Raw genomic sequence first — 18499 nt, forward strand, 5'->3', positions numbered from 1 at the left:
AAACTGAATTGTGTCAAATGCCTCGTAGCACTGAACCATTTCAACACATTTGCTTCAGTGATACAGAAAGCAGTGGTGAAGCAGTGTCGTGACTCACCACACTGATTCGTGGCAAATGCTTCATAACACTGAACCATTTCAACACATTTGCTTCACTTGCCACGTTTACATAGAGCCAAATATTCCAATTACAATCGGTTTAGATGTTCAAACCGAATAAATGTGTTCCATATAAACACCTCATTCGGAATGAACAGGCCCAAACCGAATGGAATTTCATTCCGATTCACAGGGGTGGAATATTCCTTTTCCCAAACCGATTAGAAGTAAAATTATATCATGTAAACAGGGAAGCGGAATGGTGTCTGGTTGCGTTCTCTCTGCGCATGCTCCGTACTGACGTGGTGACGTCACTTGGATACGTAAGTAACGTCACTTGCAACATGGCTTCCAAGCACAGCGCACCTAATTGGAGTCCGGCGGAAAGATTGTATTTAATTCAAACTTTAAAAGAATTGAATATAATTGCTCGCTTAGACGGGCGTAAAACGAGGAACAGTGAACTATTTAAAAAAGTTCACGAGAGGTTACACGAAGCCGGAATAGACCGGGGCATTGACCAGATTCGAAACCGGTGGAAAACGCTGACAATCGGCTACTACAAGGCAAAAGAGCAAAACAGCAGAAGCGGATACGACCCCACAAACACAACAAGTGGGTTAAAGTTAAAACAGCAGCACTCTGACGATCGATCTCCATGTTTTGCAACGTGACGCTTTGTTTTGATTAATCTGCGCATGTCAGACGGCAGTTGTCAAACGTCCTTTTGGAATAGAGGTTAGATTTTGTGCCCGAACCCGAACCCGACCCGACATTCGGGTCTGGTCGGGCCCACATTTTAAGCATTCACGTTCGGGTCAGGTCGGGTCGGGCCGCCATGCCGGACTAATAAATTATTAAAAAAAAAAAAAAAAAAAAAAAAATGGAGAGCAGGCTCTCTGTATTGCGCTTTTGCTTGTGCGTGTGCACGAACGCCGTGGCGCCGGCCGCTTTTTCTTCTTGTCCTCCCGCTGTACCGTTTGCGCACGGCCGAGGCACCGCCCTCATTTTCATTTCCTTGTCAGAGAGGCGCGTCCATGTGAGAACAATATCCCACACACTCAGAAATATGTTTAACAAACTTTCCCAGCGTTATTTCGTTGTGTGAATGCTTTGATAATTCTCAAAAAAATATGTAGATTATTTAAACATTAAGAAAACTTGCGTTTTTTTCTGCCAACTCGAAGAAATGAAAATAAATTGCTGCTGCTGCGTTTTTTCCGCGTCACTCAAAAAAAAAAAAAAAAAAAAAATCGGGTTTTTTGGGCTCGGGCCTGCAAATCTAGTTAAGTGATCGAGCTCGGACCGGGTCGGGCCTCAATACCAGCGGGCCGTGTCGGGTCGGGCTGGATTTTTTAGGCCCGAACTAGGCTCTATTTTGGAATAAAGGCAGACACATGTAAACGCTTGATCGGAATAGATGAAGTGACATGTAAACAGCTGATCTGAAATTTCCATTCGGAATGATTTGAATCGGTATGACTAAAAGTCAGCATGTAACGTGGCTAGTGATACAGAAAGCAGTGGTGAAGCAGTGTCATGACTCGCCACACCGATTCATGGCAAATGCTTCATAACACTGAACCATTTCGACACATTGCTTGTTATTGATTTACTGCTTCAGAAAGCTTCGGTTTCTCCATCACTAGTAAACTGTTTTGTTTTAAATTGGGGGTGGTGCAACAATATCACATATCGCAATAATTTATGAGATAAATTATCGCACACTAAAATTTGTTATCACGACAGGCCTAATTCAGAGTCCACAAAATTCATCCTCGTTTGGATCACAAAAAGTAATTTGGTTTATCATTGTGTCAATGGGCCAATTATTAGTTCACTTTTCCCCTCATCATGTGAGCCTTATAGAATTCAAGCAAAAATTAGTGAAAAAAATGACTTCAACTTTTTTTTTCCCCAAGTGCCTAATATAAATTCTACAAAAACAGTCAAGTGGCTAACTGTTGACAATATGTTGACGTGTTTACATTACAAATATGTGATTGTTATGAAACGACAGTGTGACAGTTAGCCCGGCTAGCACACACTTACCCCGTGTGAAGGAGCGTGAGACACAACCGCTCAGCCCTCGTACGGACGGCGGTACTACACTCCGAGTGACTCTGGCGGACAAGGACGTGATACCGAACCGGGTCAAACTGAGACAGTAAGACATAGTGACACTAAGAACAAGATTGTGGACAGCAGCTGTCAACTCAGCAGAGAACACAAGTGTGTGTGTTAATGTCGCACAATGCGCCGAACGACATTCGCGGCGGAAGGACCCTCTAAGGTCCTCACGGCGAAAGGTGCCCACCATATCGCCTGATCACAAATAGTGTAACTCAATGTACTGAAATACGAACATATTAAATAATTTGTGTTTTAATCAAAATGTCGTGAATTGTACATGCTGTAACAACTTATTTGTGTAATATATTTTTAATTAAACTTGAAAGACTAATTTAAAATGGTGATTTGTCTCTAAGGTCAAACAGTGGTAAACCGGAAAGATACTACGAAGATGTTTCCCCCCTTTAGACGCATGTATAACATGTATTGAACGGTCAATCGTTGTTAAAGTTGGGTTTTAGGGCCAGTCAGTGTTTAGGGAGACAAGTACAGGTGTAGGTTATGGAAATCCTGTCAGTTAGCACCAGTTCTTAATTTGTAAATCATAAGGTGCCAGAACGCAAAGTACATATAACAGCACAGGGATGACGAGGTGGGCACAGGTCCCGGAGCATAAGCAGAAAATGGTGCTAATTCTGAGAAGTGATCAGCAATAGTTGCAGGCAAATTGTGTTAGGCAACAAAATGGCAGAATAAATCTCTGTTTTCGTCACTTTTCATTCTGCAAACTTCATCTTTATGACCAGTGTTGTTAATCTTACTTTAGAAAAGTAATTAATTACAGTTACAAATTACTTCTCCCAAAAAGTAATTGAGTTACCTGAATGTAAGAGTAATTATTTACTTGGCAAAGTAACTAGTATTACCTGTCTTTTTTCTCTCTCCATTTTTAAAAAAAAAACACACAACAACAAAAAAACATAGTAACCTTTGCTATGTTTGGAAGTCATTTAATGTTGTGAATAAACCGTTAATGTTGTTAAAATTGCTCCCGTTTTTGCATTAGTTTCCTTCAGTCTACTTTCGACATGTGAAAGTTTTAAACCTGTTCCATCATTTAAAGACAGATTCAAGTCAAGATTTTGCCGATTTAGGAGTATTTTAGATAAAAAGTACTTAGATTTGCGAGTAAGGTTCACTACAACAGAGCCTTTCTGAGAAGTCTACTGCTTTAAAATGGCGGCTGTTTACCAACGCCGCCAAGTCTGTCATTTCGCATGTAGTTCTATAAGCATGTGATATCTAGTGTAGCATGAAGTGGGCATAGATTGTAGGCTGTCAGCTACAGTCGGGAAATATTGAAGCCATCTAGCCTAGCATCGCGTTTGCAACAGCGTCACGCCGTCACAACACTCTTCCCTCCTTCCCACTCCCCTCTCTACGTGTCTCTGACTTCGCGTCATTTAACTAACGTAGTGACGCACATGGTCTCGTTGCTGAAACGGTGACAAAATCCGAACGGAGGAAAAAAAACGTAATGCATGAAAAACGTACAGATTTTGAATGTACGGCGTACTCATATAAAAATCAGAGCTCACTTGTACGAATTACGCCGAAATCGTACAACTTGACAGGTATGTTTCAAATATAATATGAAAATGCAAACAAAATTGACACAAACATTGAACACAAATAAATAAATAATTCAAATCGTGAAAATAAAGTACGCAGAGAAGAACAAGAAAACAAATGATCATTTCAAACATGCTTTTTACTCAAGCATCACTCAAACTTCTTATGTCCCACACCCTATATTGTCTTCCAGAGTTCCGGTATCCATAGGGAGTTTGACTTTTGGGGCAGGGGGGCACAACATGTTGATGACCCCGAAACGCAGTGTCAGCAAAAAAATAACGTTTTTTGTTTCGCATTATTCTTGAGGGGAATTCTAAATAAGGCTGCTTAGGCAATATTTTTTGCCAAAATCGTCATCCATTGAATTTGGTACACCTGCCGATATCGTGCCAATGTAGTTACCCCAGTCCAAAATTGTATCCTCTGGGTGGAGCCATATGGAGGTAGATTTGTGTCTTTATTATTCAATCAAAAAACAGTCGCTTCAATAAAAAAAAAAGTTGCTTCGAACAAAATATATATTTTCAACCCCAAAAAATTTGCTTCAATAAAAAAATGTGTTTGAATGCAAAAATAAATTTGAAACAAAAAACTCAACTTTGGTTATTTTATTTATTCATTTATTATTTTTTTTTTCTTGATTGAAGCAACTGTTTGATTGACGTAATGTTGATTTGTGTTTGGGCCACATTTTGGCCAGGACATTTTTGTCTTTATTATCCAATAAAAAAATAAGTTGCTTCAAAAAGATCAAGATTTTTTTAAAAAGAAAAATAAATTCCATCACAAAAAGAAAAATTTCAATCATAGAAAATAGTTTTTGAATGCGAAAAAATATTTGAGATTGAAGAATTTGCGTTTGAACACTTAATTTTTCATTGAAAAAGTTTTCTTTGATTCAAGCAATCCTTTTTGTGTTTGGGCCATATTATGATTAGGACATTTGTGTCTAAATCATTCAATCCCCCCAAAAGTTTCATCAATCATAAAAAAATATTTTCAATCAAAAACATTTTTTAAAATATTTTTTCTCATTTGTTTTTTTAAATTATATGCAAAGCAAATGACCGTCTTAGCTGCTCGAAAAATAATTTCGACCCTTTATAAAAATGTTTTTTTGTTCATTTCATTCATTTTTGTTGCAGTTTTATTGCTTTAACCTCTCATATAATTACATGCAATGACACTTTTCGGCCACCAGAGGGGGGCGGCCCCCCCTTAAAATCCGCTTATGCCGGTATCATCATAACAACTACAGTAACCTCGACCAATTAGATGAGCGGGATTGTCATTCTTCTGTCAGCTCATTGGTCAGAAATTAGGAGCATATAATACCATACCAGTATTTGTTCGTTTTACAAATCTGACACAATTTTCATGGACAAAGCGCTTCCCTTGGACAGTTGGCAACCCTATATGATCATTTAGCATCAGAACATATGCTTTTTGTATATGTGTGTACATGTAATCATATTTTTTGAAGCAAATTCATAAATGACCAGCAAATTGTGCATTTTTGCTGGAAAGCCAATGACACGCTAGTATGGATCTGCTGTATTATAAATAGTGGTGGCGGTGTCCAGACAAAACAGCAACAACCGAGTCTGTGGCACACAGGTTTATTTAACAATATGGTATATAAGTAGGAAATGAGCCATTTTGAACCAGTTTGTACAGTGATTTCATCTTAACTTCTGCATATTTACAGTGTTGTCACGCTGCAAAATTTACATTAGAGGACAGTTCGTCATGGATTCAAGTTTAAAGTAGGATAGAAAACGACGCGCAGAACTCTGAACAAGAATCAGCAGTTTTAACATGTTAAATTCTCACCACAGGCAAAAAGAAGAACAGGACTTGAAGGAGAATTCATTGAGACCGAAAGAGACAAAGTGATTTGTTTTTTACTTATGCAAGACAAATACTGAGCCATGTCCAGTAGAAACAACAACCAAAAAAAAGAACATTCTGGTTTTGAACACCTGCCTACTGTATTTGTCTGTGTGCAACTCTTAGTACATAAATCTATACAAACACTGTAATAATTCCATAGAGTCTGCAAGCAGGAAGGAAAATTAAGGCTTTCCCAAAGGCAGTCCTTTTTGACAATGGCATATTAGAATAAATTAGCCTGGAACAAGAGAAACTGAGCGAGAAGTGAAACCTAGCACCCCCAAAAATTCCCAGTTTTTTTACAGTCTTGCTCAACACAAATACAATATTTATTTGCAAAGATACAAAATTAAAAAAAAGACAAATAAAAAGATATTTCTTTGAGAGGTTTTGTTAAAAAAAAAAAAAAAAAAAATCAATACCAGAGCATAATCAAATGGAGAAAAAAAAAATCAACAACACAAAAGACCGCCGCAAAAATGTTTGCAAGGCTGGTCTGAACCAAAAATATATACTTTTGTTTTGCAGCAGTGATGGTGTCGTCAAACTGTGTTTTGAATAAAACGGTGAAAGTTTTCAGGCCTCGTGACTGGAGTTTGACACCTTCCTGCTACAATCCTTCCACAAATTTCTCCAGCGTGTCTCCCGTGGTGTCCCCCACCATCCCCATGTCAGTACTCAAGCCCCCTCGGTTAGGCGTGTTCAGCTGCGGGAGCATGGCGCTCTGCTCCGGCGTACCCATGCGGACCTGCTCCAGGGGGCCCGAAATGGGTCCCCCGATGATGGGGTGAGGAGAGCTGGAGAGAAGGGCGCCGTGCTGGGGCGAGGGCTGGGGCTGTATCCGCGGGGAGGGACTGGAATGAGGGGGCTGCTGCGAGGGCGGCCTGGGCGACTGGACCGGGGCCGGCGATCGCACCTGTTTGCCTAAAGAGTTGCCCATGCTTTGGTGAGCCGCCGCCTGGGCCTGCCCTTGGAGCAAGTGAGACTGGGGGCTCATGGCAGGCGGCGTAGAGCCCATTTGGTGTTTCAGCATCTGCTGCTGTTGTTGTTGCTGCTGTAGCATTCGCTGCTGTAGGAGGTTCTGGCCCCCATCCATGCCCATTTGGGCTGAGGGAGGCAGCTGGCCCATGGACGCCACGCCTCCTTGCATAGCCATCTGCTGCTGCTGCTGCATCCGGACTTGGGAGTAGCTTGCCGACTGTTGCTGCAGCTGCTGCTGGGTGAAGTGAGCGTGCGGTTGAGGCATACCTCCCTGCTGTTGCTGCTGCATTCGGAACACTTGTTGTCTGCGGTAAAGCTGAGGGTTGCCGTTTTGAGCCATGTTCATCATCTGGCCTTGGGGTCCCATGGGGGACATGCCCACCTGCTGCGGAGGCTGCTGCTGAGGAGGAATCCCGGGCCTCTGCGCCTGCATCATGGCCTGCATGGCCGCTGCAGACCCCGGCATAGCTTGAGGATTCTGCTGTTGCTGCGGCGGCTGATTGGCTTGATACTTCGCCGTCCTCTGCTTGATGAAGGCGGCCATCAGCTGCGGGTTGGACTTCAGGATGTTGAGGACCTGCTGTTGCTGCTGAGGCGAGCTGGGAGATTTGAGGGTGCGCAGGAGCTCCTGCAAGGCGTTGGGCGCGATGTTCCCGGGGATCCCTCGCGGCATGTTCTGCTGCGGCGTCGGCATGCCCTGCTGCGAGGGCCCTTGGGGAGGCATTTGGAGCCCCTGCTGCTGGGGCATCATAGCCCTCTGCATGAGCTGACCTTGCTGCACCATGGCGGCCCCCTGAGGTTGCTGGGGGGCCATAACGCCCTGTTGAGGAGGCACCTGGGGCACTTGGCCCTGAGGTTTCTGCATGGGATTCTGCATTCCGGGACCCCATTGGCTTTGCTGCATAGCCTGCATGACTTGGGGCCCCCGCATCATCTGCATCTGGCCCTGCATGGGCCCCATCATGCGCGGGTGGTTCATGGGCATCCCGTTCATTGCGTAACTTTGCTGCTGTTGCTGTTGCTTTACCTTGGCGGCCATCTCGGCCATCTCGATCTGTTTGGCCACCTTCAAGGCCGTCATTTGCTGTTGCTGCTGCAGCTGCGTCGGCATCTGTGGGGATGGTTGGTGCTGCAAGCCGGGGAGAGGAGACTGCTGCTGGTGCAGAGGAGACGACCCCGGTTTACCCTGCGGGACGGGCGTCGGAGGCTGGCTGCTGCCGCGGCCGTTACTCGGAAAGCCTTGAAGCGCGTTGGCGGGGTTGGAGGGCGGCGGTTGTTGCTGCTGTTGGGGCTGACTGGGCTGCGGGGTCTGCGGCGTGTGAGGTTGCTGCACCGAGTTGGGAGTGTCGGGAGCGGACGAGGTAGGCGGGGACGGCATGGGCGCGCCCCGGACGGCCATGGTGGCCATCCGGCGGCGCATCAGCTGGGCCTGCTGATGGCGGTGCTGGATCTGCTGCTGACGGAGCTTGTGCTTGATGTTGAGGCAGAAGGGCACGGGACATTTGTTCTCCTGACAGTGTTTGGCGTGGTAGCAGCATAGCGCGATGAGCTGCTTGCACACGGGGCAGCCGCCGTTGGTCTTGCGCTTGCAGCTTTTGGTGTGCTGAACCACACGCTTCATCTTCTGACACGACGGCAGGGAGCAGTTGGCGTTGCGGCACTGGCAGGCGTGGACCAGGGACTGAATGCAGCGCTGGATGCTGAGACGTCGGCTCTCCTGGGGACTCTTGGAGGACTCGCCGCTCTGGTTGTTGCCGTCATCGTCCAAGTCCAAGCCCCACTTCAGCATCTGGTGCTCGTGGCCCTTTACGTTGTAGCAGTTGATGCATAGGTCGTAGTCCTGCGACGGGACAAAAGAAGACTGTTTAAAAATGCGCATTCAAAATAAAGAAGAGAAAACAGCAAACGAAGCTGTTCAAGTTTTTAAGAAAACTTTCTTGTGTTGTGTGTTACAGTGATTTATTCTTTTAAAAACAAGAGCAATTAATGTTTCTTCGTCGGCTCTATAATCCAGTAGCAATTCAATTTCGTCGTTTTCAGTTTAATTTTGCCATTTCCAGTTTGCCATGTTGATAATTGTGATGTTTGTTTTCCGCTTTTCATCTTACTGCGAAGAAAGAGGAAATGACGATCGGCCCGCCAGGATATTTACGTCATTAGCCTTCGTGCTGTGACCCGGGCATTAAACACGTGCTTTCAGACATGCTTCGTCCCAGGAAGTCAACCCGGGAAATTGCTTTCACACACAAGGGCTACGGGTTTAAATACCGGAATTTTAACGGTATTCGGGTATGTGTGCAGGGATTTTACAATAATCAGACTGAGGAAACACATCAACAACCTTCTTACTGTTTAAAAGAATTTAATATTTAATAAATGAACCCAGTCGCTGCCATTGATCACCATTCTCAGTCCAAAAGGATTGACACATTTTTGACCGGATTGACATGTTTTTTAATAGATACCCAAGTGTAGGAGATAGTACCCTCTTTCGTAGGCACCGTCTAACTGTTTGCATTATTCTAACACATTTAATATAATCAATCAGGGAATAGCATAGTTTCTAGTATTTACTGTTTGACTGTTTGTATTAGTCTAACACACCCAATATAAAAATAAATAGCACCTATACCATAGTTTAAGGAAAACAAGCAGAATATAGGGCATAAGAGATAAACAACGCCTTCTTATCACAGAAGCCCAGCGCGTGCGTTATACAACTGACTGAGCAAGATTGACGCACCAACTCTCGCAATCAGTTCTCCCGGACAGTCCAGAACAAATTGCAGGACGCTCTGTCCCAACACAAGGAACACCAGAGAATGCCGATATCAAACTGATAACACGAGTGACAAGACTCCAAGAGCCCCTTTAAAGCTGAGATAGCAAAATCCACAACACTCGTTGCCCGGACAACAGTAACTCCCAATCCTCCTGTCCAATCCAAAAACAGACAATAATCCGGAACACACCCTTCTTCCTGCCATCAGCCCGCCCCGCGAAAGCCTTCAAAAGACTGAATGTTTAACTAAGCGTGGTCATTTTTCTCGGAAACCTTTTGTTGACGTGTGATGTGGTGACCTTGCCTCCCCACCTGAGTGTTTCTGTTTCGCCTTGCTGTTTTGATCGCTATCAACCTAAATAAATTCTTAACTTGATTTCGGTGAGCCTTCTTTAAACCTTTTAAAATTAAGTCAGTACAAAGGGTTAAGACTAAGGTTAATGCGCGGACTTTGACCTTCTGGCCGGATTGTCGGGATTCCGGTGGCCCGGGCCGTTGGAGCTGCGCCAGCGCAGGTCTGGCGCGATTCCGGCGGTCTGGCTAGAAGGTCAGATTCCTTCACCAGATATAGTCAAACTCCAAAAGTCCGATATCAAACCGATACATGTATAGGGGGTTTAAAAAATTTTGATTCTGAATTATCGTGATATTACGTCAGGCAATTCTCGTATTGATTTAAAATCAGTCTATCAATCCTTACCCCTAACAGGTTCTTTTTTTTTTCTCCATAATACCCCCATCTTTCGCACGTGTTCTTCAATATGAAGCACTGCAAGAGTAGGTAAATAAATGGAAGCAAAAAAGCACCTGTCTAATTTACTCTAATTGGTCTCACGTGTGACGTAGGGACCAAGTTTGTCGCAGTCAGTGACGTTTCCAAAGTTAAATCTTTGGTTATCAGTGTTCACATGATGGTGCCACAAACGCAGAATTCACGCATCTTCACTTTAAACACAGTTTTTAAGAACCCTTGTTTAAATGTGCCTGTGGATGATAGGCCAAACCGTGGAAAAAGTTCTTTTTGCCAAATACCCAACTAAGTGTAGGCATGGCCTAAAACTAATCCAAGTAGAGATTTGTGTACATCCTTTATCCTTTTAAAATGTTTTTATAGGTTACCCGATAATATCTGACAACTCTTGACACTTATGACGCCGAAACATGAGCATTCAATGTCAATTTCCAACCTTTCCATTGCCTACCTCACAGACAGTGCAGTGCCAGCGAGTCTCCACGTGGTGCTTGCACTCGTTGCACGTGTAGACAAATCGGTCCTGACCCTGGTTGTGCAGCTCCACCAGCATGCACATGGTGCTCCACTTGCACCGCCGCAACGAGCTGAACTCCCAGTGCTTGTCCCGGGCTAGCGTCAGGAAGGAATCGCGGCCGTCCATCAGGTCGCAAGCCAACAGCGGGTCGGGGTCCATGATGGGAGGCAAGGTGTTGATGACCGGCCCAGAATGAAGGTGGATGACAAAAAACACCTGGAAGGAGAAGACATTTGAGGTCAGCGGAACCTCCTAAGAACCTCGGCTCATTGGATCGGCTGGCTCGTTCACCTCCTTATGCTTCTCCATGGTGGCGTAGAGCTTCTGGGACAGGTCATTAGCTACATTTGGCATCCCTGGCTTTTTCTTGTTAGCGCGGCTGATGCTGCTTTTATTCTTGTTGGTCTTCTTGTTGTTCTTCTTTTTGGCATTCTTGCTGTCAGCGTGGGCTCCCTTTGGAGTACACAGACCAAAAAATACGCATCAGTGTTTTGATTTTGACAGTAAGAATTCTCTGAACATGTTTACTCACCTCTGGAGTATCACAGGAGGCTGTGTTCTCCTCCTTCTTCCTCTCCTCTTCTTCCTGCTCCAGTTCTTTGATGCTCTCCTCCAGCACGTTGGGCCAAAAGTCGCCTTCGAAGTATGGCAGCTCGTTGGCGCTCGTGAGCCTGTCTTCTGTCGCTTGCTTGAAAATGTCCTAAATGACAAGAGACCATGCCAAGTCAAGATAAAATACAGTGTTGTCTAGATTGTCGACAAGTTTTCACAAACAGATGAGGGCAGTGGCGGAACTTATGGGGGCGCTAAAGGTGCGACTGCCTCTGGGTTTGCAAATGGAAAGTGGGCGCAGTTGGGTGAGGGGCGGGTCAAACAGTAAGATGACCCACAGAGCTGTAATATAGTGTTAAAATATCTCTGTCTGGAGGGGCCCGTTAAAAATTTGCACTTGCACACTAGATGATCATCTTGAGGGGCCTGCAAAAGTGTAGTGGGGCCCATAAATAATTGCCCACTACCACCCTCACCCACCCACCCCATCGGACAATCCACTCAGGGGGGTCACGTTTAGCCTCATAGCACCCGAACCCTGTTCACATTTGTTCCGCTTCTGGATGAGGGTATAAAAAATGTTACTCTCTGTTTAAATGCAATTGCAAACAGCTCCGTGAAGCTGGAACCCGCATAAAATGCAAATTTATAGAAAAAATGTAATTTGTTTGTGCTAAAAAAAATTTTTTTTTTAATTGTTAAGATAATTTCAATTGTTTGAGGGCTCAATCCAAGGTCAAACCAGCCCCCGTTTTGATTAAAAATGACAAAAAAAATTATGCCATTCTTTCATGCTGTCAAAATGTTCATTTGTGCCGCTTTAGTTTTATTGCTTTAAAATGGGTTTTGAGCTTTTTGCATTATATTTTCGATGGATCGGAACCTATAGATGCCTCTTGTCAAAAAAAAAAAAAAAAACGCAAAAGATGTAAAAATACGTTTTTGGGACACTGAAGCAATTAAAAATAGAATGAGAATGATAGAATGAATAAGTTAAGTACCCCAAAAAACCTATTCAAACAGTCCAAAAGTATTGTATTTAGTTTAATGATACCCTGATGACTGCCCTCTAGTGGCAACTCTGGGTCTGGCTGGCCTGTCACCTTGTATGACTTAGCAGACTCCAAACTCTGACATGGATAAAGGATAGCTGCACTGTGGTTTGGTCCACATAAGGCTGTAAGTTGTTTCAGCTCATATATGTTTGTGTATGCATTTGTAATTATGTTTACAGCTACAAATTGTAGAGTTACGTGTGAGCGATTTGCTATGACAATTGTAAACACGTTAGCATTCATAGCATTTAGGATGGTGGCCTTTTGTAAGGCAACTTAGGCTAATTTAATCGACTAAATTGATATATTGATGAGACTACATAGGTATTTGAACAGCAATTGTTGTGTGTCAAGTGTTATATTGTAAATATGCTTGTCGTTTTGAACATAAGTGTACTTATGTGTATTTCAGTTTTCCAAATTGTCAAAAGTGAAGGACGAAAAAGCTTGTAAAAGCAGAATTGCTTTGTTTGCTGTCTGTAGAGCTGAACAACTTCAAGACTGGAGACAAAATGACGGACGAGACTCAAGCGTCAAAGTCGAAATCGCTAAGTCGAGTACATCGTAACCCGGGAACTACTTATATATTTAAGATATATATATATATATATATACATATATACAGTGGGGAGAACAAGTATTTGAGACACTGCCAATGGGTTTTCCCATTGTGAGTGTATCAAATACTTGTTCTCCCCACTGTATATATATATATATATATATATATATATATATATGTTAGGGGTGTAACGGTACACAAAAATCTCGGTTCGGTACGTACCTCGGTTTTGAGGTCACGGTTCGGTTCATTTTCAGTATAGTAAGAAAACAAAATGCAAAATATAAATGTGCTAGTTTATTACACACTTTTGTGCTTTCAACAATAGGAACAGTAGCCTATACAAAGCTAGAATTGTGCTCAAAAAGTAGCTGGTATTTAAAGATAATAATCCAACAACAATTTGCCTTTCAGACCCCGCGTATTGGTCAGCTTTCTTTCTGAAAGAAAAAAGAAGTCCTGTGCTAAAGAGAAACGCAATCCCAATGACAAAGATTTTAACATGTATTTTACAAATGAAAAGCCTCAATGATTTTTTTTTCCTGATGAACGGTTTTCAAAAGTTTTATTGGTGGATTTTCTCAAGTTAAAGTGCCACACAGAAATTAATAAATTTAATTGTGTAAGCAGGATCTGTGTATTATTCATATTGTTTAATCACAGGTGTTTTAGCTCATTTCAATTTATTTTAGTTAAATGGGCTATTATTTATTTTATTATGTGTTTGTATTTTACAAATGTGATGTAGTATTCATTTATATTGTATATTTTATGTGCCCCGATCTACCACTCATCATATCTGATGGACTCAAAAAGTGGGTTACGATTGCATATTGGTTTGAAAATCGACCGGACCCAACGTATTTTTACACGACTGACTTCCGGTCTGCTAGCTAGTAGTATTGACGCAGCAGGGCCGCGTCTCGCGTCAAATAATAAACTCTGCAGTTCTTTTCGCGTGCATCGCGTTAAGCCGTTTCTGGGACGCGTCTAACACGCGGCCGCACAGCGACTGGTGTACATTGGCTGATTGACTTTAACGGCCGCGTTTCACTGGGTTTTTTGCGGCGGCCACGTTGTCACGCCGTTGACGTTTCTTACTGTCGTACCGTGTTGGTCCTCATTATAGTCGAGAAGACGGAGTAAATATAATCTACACAAAGAAACTGTAACCCGTTTGACTCACAGCCTCGAAAAGCAAGGGTTACATTACGTCAGAAACTCATTCGGTACGCGTCCGTTCCGAACCGAACACCAAGTACCGAAACGGTTCAATACGAATACATGTACCGTTACACCCTTAATACATATATATATATATATTTTCCCCCCTGCCCCCATTTTTCTTTTTTAAGAGCTAAAAAGTAACAAAATAATCCAGAAATGCAATGGCATCGCCAAAAGACACAAAAATAAATCGGTTTTATACTCCGCAACACACCCAGAAAAAGAGGAGGAAGTACTGGAAACAGTACAGTAATGTAACACAATTGGTAATCTTGTTCAAATAAAAAAAAAAAAAAAATTTTTTTAATTCGGTATTGGATCGAGACTCTATAGACCAGGGGTCGGCAACCTATGACACGCGTGTCAGCATTGGCACGCGAAGGGTTAACCAGTGACACGCGAGCGCATGGCAAAAAAAAAAACAAAACAAGAAAAAAACGCCTTTTTACCTGAATTTCAGACATTTTCTGTTGCGCGCCCTGTTATTTAAGCCACACACACACATCCAAGGGAATTCATGTGTAAAGAGACATGGGATTTACTCACGTCATTGCTTTCACGTATAAAAAGATGTCCCGAGAATGGAGCGGGTTGGACGCTTTCACAGACTTGTCCCGTTTTGCCCACTGGCGCTCTCTGTGCGGGAAGGGCCGCTGGCGCGATTTTATAACCTCTGACATTACGTCATTTTTGGTAGGCATCGGCTGTCACAATGTTGGTCAAATCGTGTTTTATTCCAGAGTCAGCGTTCCCAACGTCGTAACTGCAGCCAATTCAATCTCATCAAGACTGTATTTAAGAGTGTTATTCCCCCACCAAGATCTGCACCCGCGGCTCCACCCGGGCTGGTATGGGGCTAGATCAGTCTTCTAGCCCCACACGCCCGCGCCTTCCTTGGGCACCACGAGAGCTCCACCCGGGCCCGCGCCCGAGGCTTCCATGCGCACCATGAGAGCCAGTCTCCTCGGGGAGAGGCGGCTCCACTCGGGTTCTCGCCCGAGGCTTGCGTGCGCACCGCGATAGGGAAGCTTTCTCTCCCCGGGGAAAGGCTCGCTCCTCGCGGCTCCACCCGGGCCCGCGCCCGAGGCTTCCATGCGCACCACGAGAGGGGGCTCCACTCGGGTTCTCGCCCGAGGCTTCCGTGCGCACCGCGATAGGGAAGCTTTCTCTCCCCGGGGAAAGGCTCGCTCCTCGCGGCTCCACCCGGGCCCGCGCCCGAGCCTTTCGTGCGCACCGCAAGAGCCAGCCTCCCGGGGGCCGCGGCGGCTCCACCTGGGCCCGTGCCTCTCCCCGGGGAGAACAAGTGTCAAACGTCATTACGAGACAAAACATGAAAATTCATTCAAGGAGGAGTCTGACAAGGCAGAGACATTAAAACGTGCTGTGTCCAGGTAGTGTAAACAAAAACACCCTGAAAACCTTTTGTCACTGCTAAAAACACCGCCACCGAAGCAAGCTATCACTTTGCTCACTGCATTGCAAAGCAAGGAAAACCTGATGAAAAAAAGAAAAACTGATGGCGAATATATCAAAGAGGCGATCTTGTCAAGCTCAGAGGTTTTGGTTGATGGCTTGACTAACAAAGAGACACTCAAAAAAAAGGGATAAGCAGCTAAAAGTCACAAAGTAAAACCCCGAAATCAGAGCTAAGCCAAGGAAAACAGGGACAGGGATCACATTAAGGTAGGCATCTTTTATCTTTGTAATATAAAAGAATATCTAAAATGCTGCATATAATTTACTGTTTAAGTTGATAGTGAACAACTAGCTAGTGAACTGTTGCACTTATTTTCAAGTTTTGACATTTTCTACAATATGCATTTATTTTTTAGTTAATTGAAAAAGAATGGTAGTTATACGATTTCAATATATGTTCATGTTGTTTTCTTTGGGGTAAAATTACAGCTCTGTTGGATATAAAAAATTGGATGTGCGTCATTAATCTCGGTGTGGCACACTGATTGACAAGAAAATTTGAAAGTGGCACTACACACCAAAAAGGTTGCTGACCCCTGCTATAGACCCTACTCACCAACATCACAGAATGACGTGTCGCTGTATCCGGCCGCCATATTGTCCGTCATTGTTTATCCGTATTCTCAATGGTTTCAATTTGCCGTGCAATTTATAGTGCAATTCATGGAAGTCCCGGTGCTTTCAGACGCTGTAAACTCATTGGATGCGTTGCATAAAAGGCGTTATGTGGAAAAGCTTCAGTCTATCCATTCGCCAGATCCATATTTGATGCCTAAATCGATATTTTTCGACCCGCTGTCTTCGCCCTCTCTGCCTGACATCTGCTACCCTGATATCTACAACTATCTTGTCCACACAAAATAAGCCTATTCTCACGAAAGTTTGAAAAACTTTAAGAGCAGCACTCCAAGCAACATTACCCCGTGTGACCCTTTACTTCCAATTTTCTAAAATGGCGACAATCAATAATAAATAAATAAATAAATAAATAAAAAGTTGACTGCGATGGCCGACGCTTCAAGGATAGGTGGATATTGGACTATTTCTTCAATAAAACACGCAACAACTGTGTCTGCCTCATTTGCAAAGAGAACGTTGCTGTTTTCAAAGAGTTCAAAGTGTAACGCGATAATGATATTACCGAACAAGACACGCTGACATGTACGACAACATTACAGGGAAAATACGCAGCGAGAAATTATAGCAACTTGAAGCTAGTTTAATGTCACCGCAGCAGTATTTCGTAAGAGCCAGAGTGTCGAAAGAGAACGCCACAAAGACGAGACTGTTGAAATGATGAATTAAAAAAATAATAAAGCAAATGTGACACACAGAAGGGCTTGCTAAAATTTGTTTAAATATATTGTTCTATGTAAATCAGCCAAGGTAGCCCCCCGCATTTTTACCACACCAAATCTGGCCCCCTTTGCAAAAGGTTTGGACACACCTGTTTAACTGATGATCCGTAGACGAGGCCAGCTTCTTTCACTTGGTACCAGCTAAATATTATATAAAATGTAATGATGGTGGAAGAAATAAGCATCTTGAATTTGAAACTGTATGTTGTCGGCGATTAGCCTCGCAATGATCTTAATTGTGGTTGTCAGCCCAAAACCCTCTAAATATACAGTACTGTGCAAAGGTTTTAGGCAGGACACCTGCCTAAAACTTTTGCACAGTACTGTATATTTTTATTATATTATGTACATACAGAATATACTGTATGTATATATTTTCCCCAAGTGGAAGCTTTCATGATCCTAATAAATGTAATAATTAAAAAATATATAGTTTTAGGCAGGACACCTGCCTAAAACTTTTGCACAGTACTGTATATTAAACGCGTCTTAACAGATATAAAATGACTACTACATAATCTGTGGTAATCGTTTGGAGCCCAGTTTTCTCGTTGAATTGCAGCAGTCCATCTCACTCTCCTCTCCGGGTCTCTTGGAATACGGTAGAACTTCAAGTCTCTCCGTCTATTTTCTCTGTTATTGCAACCAACCGCCACACATGCCTTCACCATTTTGATTATTAATGTTAACAAGCAGAAAAACACGCCATAATAGGAGGAATTTACATAGCGGTAATGCGTCAACACGACGAGTTGACGGACAATATGGCGCGGAGGCGTGGTTGTGACGTCCTGTGAGTAGGGTCTATAGGCAGATTCTCAAAATCATGTAACTCGGTTGCAAACATATGATCGTGACATCCCTACTCCATAGCACTCCCGGAAAAAGCGGAAAAGGGAGTACTGTAAACACTACAGAATTGTAACATGTTTGGAATTTTTGTATAAAATAAATAAAAAAATAGACTTTCTTCTCTATCGGATCGGGACTGTATCAGCAGATTCTCAAAATCAGGTGACTCAGATGCAAAAATATGCGATCGGGACATCCCTAATTTATAGTATCGTGACAACAGTCAGGTTAGCTGTCAGTGGCAGTGAATGAGTTCAAATCTAAAGATGCTGACCTTGAAATCGTGTATGATTCTCTCAGCGAAAGCTTTTTCCAGCATCTTCTTGTACCACTCTTGGAGCCGCTTGGGTTTGGGGATCTTTTGGTCGGGAGGATGGCAGTGGAATATGTAGTCATCTCCTTCACTGGGTGGACAGGCCCAGATGTGACCCATCACGTACCTAAATGGGATGTAAATGTTTTTCTAAGCAATATACACAAAATATGAAACCACTTAGTGTTCCATTATTGCACACACACCCCAGTTTCTTGACATACTCCAAGTATCCGATCAAGATCTCATGGTAAACTGCAGTCCTGAGCATACGTGGTTTGAAGAAGTGAATACTGTCGAGGTATGATATATAAACTCGCCTACAAGGAGACAAAATATCTTAAAAAGCATGATCAAATAGCCTATACATCACCCA

General features: G+C 43.3%; 2 protein-coding genes across 3 annotated transcripts in view; both read right to left on the reverse strand.

Annotated features, from left to right (window-relative positions):
- Window positions 1–2434, reverse strand: part of trap1 (TNF receptor-associated protein 1) — a 35353-nt gene extending 32919 nt beyond the window's left edge. The window contains exon 1 of the mRNA XM_057817116.1: window positions 2152–2434. Coding sequence (XP_057673099.1) covers window positions 2152–2419 — 268 coding nt within the window. The 5' untranslated portion in view covers window positions 2420–2434. The remainder of the gene's footprint in view (window positions 1–2151) is intronic.
- A 3665-nt stretch (window positions 2435–6099) lies between these two features.
- crebbpb (CREB binding protein b) overlaps window positions 6100–18499 on the reverse strand; it is an 83847-nt gene continuing 71447 nt past the window's right edge. For both annotated transcript variants that reach the window (XM_057861363.1, XM_057861362.1), the window contains exons 26-31: window positions 18330–18443; window positions 18085–18250; window positions 11264–11431; window positions 11023–11184; window positions 10666–10947; window positions 6100–8521 (exon numbers count right to left, since the gene is read on the reverse strand). In XM_057861363.1, coding sequence (XP_057717346.1) covers window positions 6311–8521; window positions 10666–10947; window positions 11023–11184; window positions 11264–11431; window positions 18085–18250; window positions 18330–18443 — 3103 coding nt within the window. In that variant the 3' untranslated portion in view covers window positions 6100–6310. The remainder of the gene's footprint in view (window positions 8522–10665; window positions 10948–11022; window positions 11185–11263; window positions 11432–18084; window positions 18251–18329; window positions 18444–18499) is intronic.

The sequence above is a fragment of the Corythoichthys intestinalis genome, chromosome 16 (assembly GCF_030265065.1).
Source record: "Corythoichthys intestinalis isolate RoL2023-P3 chromosome 16, ASM3026506v1, whole genome shotgun sequence".
NCBI lineage: Eukaryota > Metazoa > Chordata > Actinopteri > Syngnathiformes > Syngnathidae > Corythoichthys > Corythoichthys intestinalis.